Below are 9036 nucleotides of genomic sequence, written 5' to 3'. Positions count from 1 at the left end.
TTTTTATAAATTACAATAAAACAGAACTTGATTTACAAATAGTCCTTGACAGCAAACTTCTAAGAGTTTAAAGTGTGTTTAAAGAAGAGTTAGAGAAAAAAACATTTATATGAAAAAATCTAAATCTAATTGCATAATAATGACTATTTTAAGTAAAAGTCGTTCATAGTGGAAAAAACGCATATTAAACATTATTTATTCAAATATAAAGCGAAAAAATGTTTTGATTTTATAATGACAGGTTTTTCTTCTTCCAGTAAAAATTATAATTAAGTATCGTATTTGTTAGCTGCTTTCTTTGAGGCATAGAAAAATGATAATTAGCATATGCAAGTGTAACAAAACATTACAATCAAATCGCAATTAGTGCAATAGCATAGTAATTGAGACAAACTTAAAGGAACTGAAGTGTAAGCTAAATTAACATTAGGGAAAACAGTTATAATTTTGTGATAAATATGTTATTTACTGTTTTGAATAAATCCTCTAAAAAATAATACTAGTTAATAATTAAGTTTTACTCAAAACTGAATTTCCACGCAAAAATATATAATTTTTTATCTATCTGTCTATCTATCTATCTATCTATCTATCTATCTATCTATCTATCTATCTATCTATCTATCTATCTATCTATCTATCTATCTCTATCTATCTATCTATCTATCTATCTATCTATCTATCTATCTATCTATCTATCTATCTATCTATCTATCTATCTATCTATCTATCTATCTATCTATCTATATATCTATCTATCTATGTATCTATCTATCTATCTATCTATCTATCTATCTATCTATCTATCTATCTATCTATCTATCTATCTATCTATCTATCTATCTATCTATCTATCTATCTATCTATCTATCTATCTATCTATCTATCTATCTATCTATCTATCTATCTATCTATCTATCTATCTATCTATCTATCTATCTATCTATCTATCTATCTATCTATCTATCTATCTATCTATCTATCTATCTATCTATCTATCTATCTACTATCTATCTATCTATCTATCTATGTATCTATGTATGTATCTATCTATCTATCTATCTATCTATCTATCTATCTATCTATCTATCTATCTATCTATCTATCTATCTATCTATCTATCTATCTATCTATCTATCTATCATCTATCTATCTATCTATCTATCTATCTATCTATCTATCTATCTCTCAATATATCTATCTATCTATCTATCTATCTATCTATCTATCTATCTATCTATCTATGTATCTATCTATCTATCTATCTATGTATCTATCTATCTATCTATCTATGTATCTATCTATCTATCTATCTATCTATCTATCTATCTATCTATCTATCTATCTATCTATCTATCTATCTATCTATCTATCTATCTATCTATCTATCTATCTATGTATGTATCTATCTATCTATCTATCTATCTATCTATCTATCTATCTATCTATCTATCTATCTATCTATGTATCTACCTATCTATCTATCTATCTATCTATCTATCTATCTATCTATCATCTATCTATCTATCTATATATCTATCTATCTATCTATCTATCTATCTATCTATCTATCTATCTATCTATCTATCTATCTATCTATCTATCTATCTATCTATCTATATCTATCTATCTATCTATCTATCTATCTATCTATCTATCTATCTATCTATCTATCTATCTATCTATCTATCTATCTATCTATCTATCTATCTATCTATCTATCTATCTATCTATGTATCTATCTATCTATCTATCTATCTATCTATCTATCTATCTATCTATCTATCTATCTATCTATCTATCTATCTATCTATCTATCTATCTATCTATCTATCTATCTATCTATCTATCTATCTATCTATCTATCTATCTATCTATCTATCTATCTATCTATCTATGTATCTAGTATCTATGTATCTATCTATCTATCTATCTATCTATCTATCTATCTATCTATCTATCTATCTATCTATCTATCTATCTATCTATCTCTATCTATCTATCTATCTATCTATCTATATATCTATCTACCTAAAAATTCAATTTTTCACTAAAAATTTAATTTTTCACTAAAAATACAATTTTTCACTAAAATTCAATTTTTCACTAAAAATTCAATTTTTCACTAAAAATTCAATTTTCACTAAAAATTCAATTTTTCACTAAAAATTCAATTTTTCACTAAAAATTCAATTTTTCACTAAAAATTCAATTTTTCACTAAAATTCAATTTTTCACTAAAATTTCAATTTTCACTAAAAATTCAATTTTTCATCATTTTTTGACCAAAAATCCAATATTTCACTAAAAATTTAATTTTTATAAAAATTCTAAAGTTTACTAAAAAATCGAACTTTCACAAAAAATAATTTTTTCATAGGAAATCTGTTTATTTTTTAACAAAAATCTATCTGTCTATTAGTTTCCCACTATTTTCATAAACATTTTATCAAAGTAAAAAATCTCTTCTACATAGAATTAAGAAAAGAACTCATATAGAAACATAAAACATAAATCAGTTCCAAACGATTAAAACTAAATATTTTGTATGTAATGTATGTTTAATGACCTACATTTATTTTGCTATTGGTGTAAAATAGAGCGCATACAAAACAATTAACTCAGAAAAGCCAACGACCATTGTTGGTCAAGGTATGCGAAATAGTTAAAAGAACGGAAACTCCGGCTATAAAACATGACCGAAGTAGGAAGCACCTGGTGTTGTAGGCATGTACGACAGCAACAACACCACGAAAAAAGGCAATGTACAAAGAAAACTTGAAGAAAAAATAAACTTTGAAATACAGAAAACAACAACTAAGAGTAGAAAATAAATTGTAATAGGATCTTTCATGGAGTATTCAACTATTAACAGCGAAACCCTTAGTTAATCTTGTATAAATTGCATGGTGTGAGAGTAAGAGGTATAATAGGAAATGTGAATGTAATTTATGTTGATTTTTATCCTTGAATCTATGAATTTTTTCCATATCAATTTATTTGTTTTTGGTTAAAATAAAATAAAATTACACACACACTTGCATGTACTTACTTGGAATTTGGCAACATGGATATTAGCATGGTTAAAACACTAGCGGGCTCCAAAGTGCCTTGCTCCACCAAACGCACAAATGTCTGACAGCTCATAAGACCCAATTGTACATTTTCAGCTTTACATTGTGATTTTAAAAATTCAATTTCCTTAATATTATGTTCAGCAACTTTCTTTTCACGGCTTTCAACAATTTTCTTAAAGATTTTTTCCAAACACGCTGATATCTTTACCACCGAAGTGCTGGGTGTAATAGTTTTAAACTCCTCCATGGGATTAGCTTTAACGAAAAGTAGTAAAACCGCTTAAAAATGTGTTTTTCAATTAAGAAACTTTCTTATAATTTAGTTAAGTTATACCAATTAATTTTCAATTTATTACTTTTTTTTCAGTTGTGTTTTGGCCGAAAAAAATGTTGTTAGGTCTTCCTAATACATATTTTTTGTTGGCAGACCTCCACGTAGGCTACCGTTGTTTAGTTATTTCGATGTGTCTCCTTAAACGTTTCTCTTAACAATGACTAGAATTTTTATAAAAGTTCGTTCATTTGTAAACTTACTTGCAGTTTATTAAGAATTTAAAGCGCAAGTCCTTAATTATTGGCCAATATTCTTAACGTTGGGAATTGTTGATGTTTACAAATAAATATTGTTTAGAAATATTGGTAGTAAAACTGAAGAATAAACAAAAATATGCAACAGTTTGTTGTGAAAAGAAAATTGCAAAATTAAATAATCAGCTGTTAGTATTTGTTGTTGTTTAAGCACAAATACCGGTTGTTTACATGTGAAGTTGGCTGCAGTTTATTTGTACCAACAAGGCTTATATAAAAGGTGGCACTGCAGGCAATGTCTGACATTATTTTTCATAGACAACTTACTTACAAAAGACAAACATTTGTTCCTATTTACACTACAGGGAAATCTAGTAATTATGAGATTTCGAGCAAATCCAGTTGATTTTTACTAGATTTCCCATACAAAACTAAATCTACTTAATTTGTAGATTTCTGTTTTTTGCCATATAGTACTAAAACATACGACGCTGCAGAAAAAAACAATGACAATTGAAACAAAACAAATTGAAAACAAACTAATTTTTCAAAAAAAATTCCTACAAAACAGAAAACATGAATGAAAAGTGTTTTGAAGGTAAAATAAAACGTGATATTTAAATGCCGAATTCTGTACAATAAGAAAAATAGTAATAAATACTTTATAAAATAAAATCTAGTATCCTTGAGATACATACTTATTATTATACCATTGATCTTAGCAGAATCACTACCATACACCCATAATAGAGCGCGATGTCTGTCAGGTGTGCCTTTCAGTGAAGCTCTTGTTGTCTCCAAACACTATGGTGGCCGAATATTTACAAGAAACAATTGTTAAGCCGTCTTTTATACAAATTTATAGCTTTGTAGAGAATGTCTTCACGGACCTAGAGGATAGAACCTGGCTAGGTATGTAGATGTTGTTTGGGCAAAATATTGGTACTAACCATTGTGGGCTTTAAGTCGACTTTAGATCCCTTATAGTTGTCACACTATACCAAATAAGCATTCTTGCTGGAATTAAAGTTTAAAACAAGTTTAATTCCAGTCAAACATTCAAATTTCAAGTGTTGAAATTCACTTTCATTACACTTTAATTCAATAGAATTCTCCAGTGAAAACGAAACTTGAATTCAAGTCGAACATTAGAATCTTTTTACAGTATAATTCAATGCACGAAATCTATATATGTACATACATACGTACATATATAAAATTCTAACGTTACTGACTGACTGATTCATCATCGCACATCCTAAACGGTTTTAGCTAAAGAGCTGAAATTTGGACAGGAGGTTGGTCTCCCACCAAATAGATCCACTAAGACGGGATTTTTGGAAATGATTAGGGGGTTAAAAAAGGTAAAAACGGGTAAATTCGGTAACCTCATATCTCCTAAACTATAAAAGATACAAAAACAGTTTAAAGCTTATCGTCATTCATTTAAAAAATAAGCGGACAGGTGTCTGGTACTTTTTTCAAATTCGGCTCCTTTGGGGAATAAACGGGTAGAAACTGTAATTTGGTACTTCTTTTGCACCCCATGTATCTTTTAAACCAGAGAACATTCAAAAAATATTTTTGAATCCTTCATAACTTGACGAACAAATAAAAATATGAATTTAGTACTTTAAGGGGTGAAAATTGTACCTATTTTTGGTACTTTTTTATAAAACATTGTTTTTGGTTTATTAACTTATACATATGAATACAAAATAACGGGCTCCCAATACGATGTTACAACTGGTACTTTTTTGACTTAGAACTTAGAAACATGTAATTAAGCATTTGAGAATCTATAAAAGTGGACTTTTTGGTACTTTTCGTTCTTCAAAAGGTACTTTTTGAGTTTTCTATAAATTGAACATAGAAAACATGAAATTATGCACGTAGAGCATGGAGTAAATGAGCATCTATAAAATGGCACTTTTTGGTACTTTTTCGTTCTTTGACTGGTACTTTTTGAGCTTGCTACAAAAATTTGAACCTCGAAACATGAAATTAAGCACTTAGAGCCTGGAGGTAAATGAGAATCTATAAAATGGGAACTTTATCGTACTTCGACTGGTACTTTTTGAGTTTTCCATAAAATTAAACCTAGAAACATGAAAATAAATATGTAGAGCCCGGAGTAAATTATAATTTATAAAAAGGGACTTTTTAGTACTTTTTCGTTCTTCGACTGGTACTTTTTGAATTTTTTATAATATTGAACCTAGAAAAAATGAAATTAAGAATGTACAGCCCGGATTAAGTGATGACATTTAAAAGGGGACTTTTTGGTACTTTTTCGTTCTTCGACTGGTACTTTTTGAATTTTTTATAATATTGAACCTAGAAACATGAAATTAGGAATGTACAGCCCGGATTAAGTGATAACATATAAAAGTGGACTTTTTGGAACTTTTTTCGTTTTTCAACTGGTTCTATTTGAATTTTCTATTGTAATGAACCTAAAAACATAAAACTAAGCAATCAGGGACTTGAGTGAATGAAAATTTAAACTGGAGTATTTCTGGTAATTTTTCGTTCTTTAACTGGTACTTTTTGAATTTTCTAAAATATTGAATATATAAACATAAAATTAAACACGCAGTATCCTAATTGAACGAAAATTTTTCTCGCTTACGTCCATTTTGCAAAAAGAGCTCGATATCAATCGAAATCTCTATAGGCCATAATTGACCCTGTCCCCTTCATTAATTGATTTTAACGAAAATATGTAATGCAAATATGTATGTATATGAAATCTTCTTGAGAAAATGACTTAAACGCAATAAATGGATTTCAAATGTCGATGTCGACGAAAAAAACATTTTTAGGAACCGAAACCTACATTTATGAAAATAAAGTTATGAGGATCGGTCCGCCAATATAACCCTCTTACAGAAATCAGTTTATAGCTAATACATCATTCCAAAAGTTATAATTAAGATAGAATTATGGTAGAATTAAAAAAAATACTTTAAATTATATATATTATTGATCCAATTCCACATTTAAGTCCCTAATCCGAAAATCACGGTGACGTTCTTATTAATCTAATGATCGGACCACTTCCGAAATTTGCTTTTTTACGACATATGATTTGCCGAATATAACTCTTACTTCTTACTTAATTTAATCATAAATTACCGCTAAAATAGGAATAGTCTGCCTTAGAGTTGCGAGTTTCATACATTCTAATAATGTTTCAAAGTGAAACTTTTGGAATATTTTTCAATCTCTTTGTGATCCCTTTAAATGATGTTGTTCTGGAAGAACTTTAACATCCATGTAAACATTTTGGGTAATAAATCGGGGGACTACCAATGAGGGGAGCGGAACCTCCCATATGAATTAAATACAAAAATTCGTTTATCTGGAAAACTAATATAACTAAATTCTTCAAATTTTGCACGAACAACTTTAATATTCATCTGAACATTTTGGAGAAAAAAGGGCGGACTTTCATCTGGGGGGCTTGGAGCTCCCATATGAATTAAATAGAAAACTTCGTATATCTGAGAAACTATTAGATTATTCGAAATTGCAAAAATTTGCGTGGAATCTCCCATATGTAACAAATTGTATATCTGGAAAACCATTGTAGTTAGAATCATCAAAGTCGTTAAGTGGGTTATATTGCTTTTAGGGTAGCACAGCACACTGGGTATAGCTAGTAAATAAACAAATAAAATATCTTTGTTTTTACGTTATTGATCATTTTCTTAATGCAAAATTTTTTAGAAACTGATTTTCTGCAAGATGTTTTATATGGAAGATAGGCTTAAATATCGGCAGATCCTAGTAAAACTTGGAGAAAGGATTTGTTTTTAATTTTTAAGAATTTTTTATTCATCCCTGCATAATTTCTCACACAACTTTTGAGCTTGCTCTGTTTTGTTGTTATAAACAATATATTTGCTTCCAAAATCCCGCTTTCTGATCTCTCGGATTCCGTTTTTATTTAAAATCGTTGAAAAATTAAAAACTAAACGTAGTTGAAAACTTAGCCGGCTTACAGTCGATTTTAATCCGCCGCCGACATATTTAGTGTCAGTCGCGCCGACATATTTAGTTGTCGGCGCAGGGCTCTGCACATAACACTAACAACAACGTGAAATTGTTAATATTTCAATTCTTCTCAAAAATAAACAAAAAATATGGACAATTTAGATAATAATAATCAATTAATAGAGGATGTATTTACCACAAGTGAAAAATCACTAACTGATGATGAAAAACAAAAGCTTACGGAACAAAATAAACGATTAATACCCGAATTTAAGGCACGTCAACTAGAGGCGCAGGCACAAAAACATTGGGATCTTTTCTATAAGCGTAATGAAACACGTTTCTTTAAGGATAGACGATGGACAACACGGGAGTTCCAAGAACTAATACAAGAAGATGTGGATGCATCCAGTTTACAGGGATGTAGAAAACTTTTAGAAGTTGGCTGTGGTGTTGGCAATTTTGTGTACCCACTAATGGAGGAACTGGAAGCATTGGGTCAGTTAAACAACTACTTCTATGCCTGTGATTTTTCACCACGTGCTGTAGAGTTTGTACGTTCCAATCCTAAGTATGATGAAAATAAAATTAAAGCATTTCAATGTGACATTACCACGCAAACCATACATGACAATATTCCCGCCGAGAGTTTAGATATAATATCTATGATTTTTGTTTTATCCGCCATAACACCGGAAAAATTTGACACTGTTATCAAAAACTTATATAAAGTTTTAAAGTCTGGTGGTATTGTGCTCTTCCGAGATTATGGACGTTATGACATGGCTCAGTTAAGATTTAAATCGGGACATAAAATTGCGGAAAATTTCTACATGCGTCAGGATGGCACAAGAAGTTATTATTTTGCTGAACAGGAATTGGCGAACTTGTTTAGGGATAATGGTTTCGAGATATTAAGTAATTGTTATGTTCATCGTCGTACATTGAATGTAAAGGAGGGTATTGATGTTCCTAGAATATTTTTACAGGGTAAATTTAGGAAATTGTAAGTTTAGTGTTTCTAAATAAATGTTCTTTTTTGGGTACAACAATTAGGTGTTTTCTTTCATTATTTAAATTGAGAAATTGTATCATTAATTAAGTGCTAATTCTGTCAAAGATTAGCAAATATTATTCATAAAATATGTATTTATTTCAATCGTACACGGACTGGGAATCAATGCGTATTACCACAAATTGTGGTAGATATTTATTTTATCTATAAATATCGAGCCCATTTCGCAGAACACGACAAAATCTACATTTTACCACAGAGCATTTTTTCGATCGAAAAAATTATAATTCTTAATTATTTACTTTGTTAAATAAAAGATCCTCATCTGTCTATCTAAGTAATTTGTTTTTTTTTTAATATATTTATTATCTTTGCAATTATTATATAGTTTTTTATTTGAATATATGTATATAGTGT

At 29.1% G+C, this 9036-nt stretch overlaps 1 protein-coding gene across 1 annotated transcript; it reads left to right on the top strand.

Annotated features, from left to right (window-relative positions):
- The first annotated feature begins 7655 nt into the window (after positions 1-7655).
- LOC119613108 (tRNA N(3)-methylcytidine methyltransferase METTL6-like) lies at positions 7656-8956 on the top strand. Its single transcript, XM_037969051.1, has one exon. It carries the CDS (start codon positions 7754-7756, stop codon positions 8612-8614), a length of 861 nt encoding a protein of 286 aa, XP_037824979.1. The 5' UTR covers positions 7656-7753; the 3' UTR covers positions 8615-8956.
- Positions 8957-9036: the final 80 nt, after the last annotated feature.

This window comes from Lucilia sericata, unplaced genomic scaffold, assembly GCF_015586225.1.
Source record: "Lucilia sericata isolate MDLA Ls3-8-SP2 unplaced genomic scaffold, ASM1558622v1 Contig001974F_arrow, whole genome shotgun sequence".
Taxonomy (NCBI): domain Eukaryota; kingdom Metazoa; phylum Arthropoda; class Insecta; order Diptera; family Calliphoridae; genus Lucilia; species Lucilia sericata.
The sequence above is the reverse complement of the archived record's forward strand: the minus strand, read 5'-3'. Positions and strand labels throughout refer to the sequence as shown.

Coding starts and splice junctions, on each gene's coding strand:
- LOC119613108 (XM_037969051.1), top strand. CDS start 7,754: ATGGACAATTTAGATAATAATAATCAATTAATAGAGGATGTATTTACC.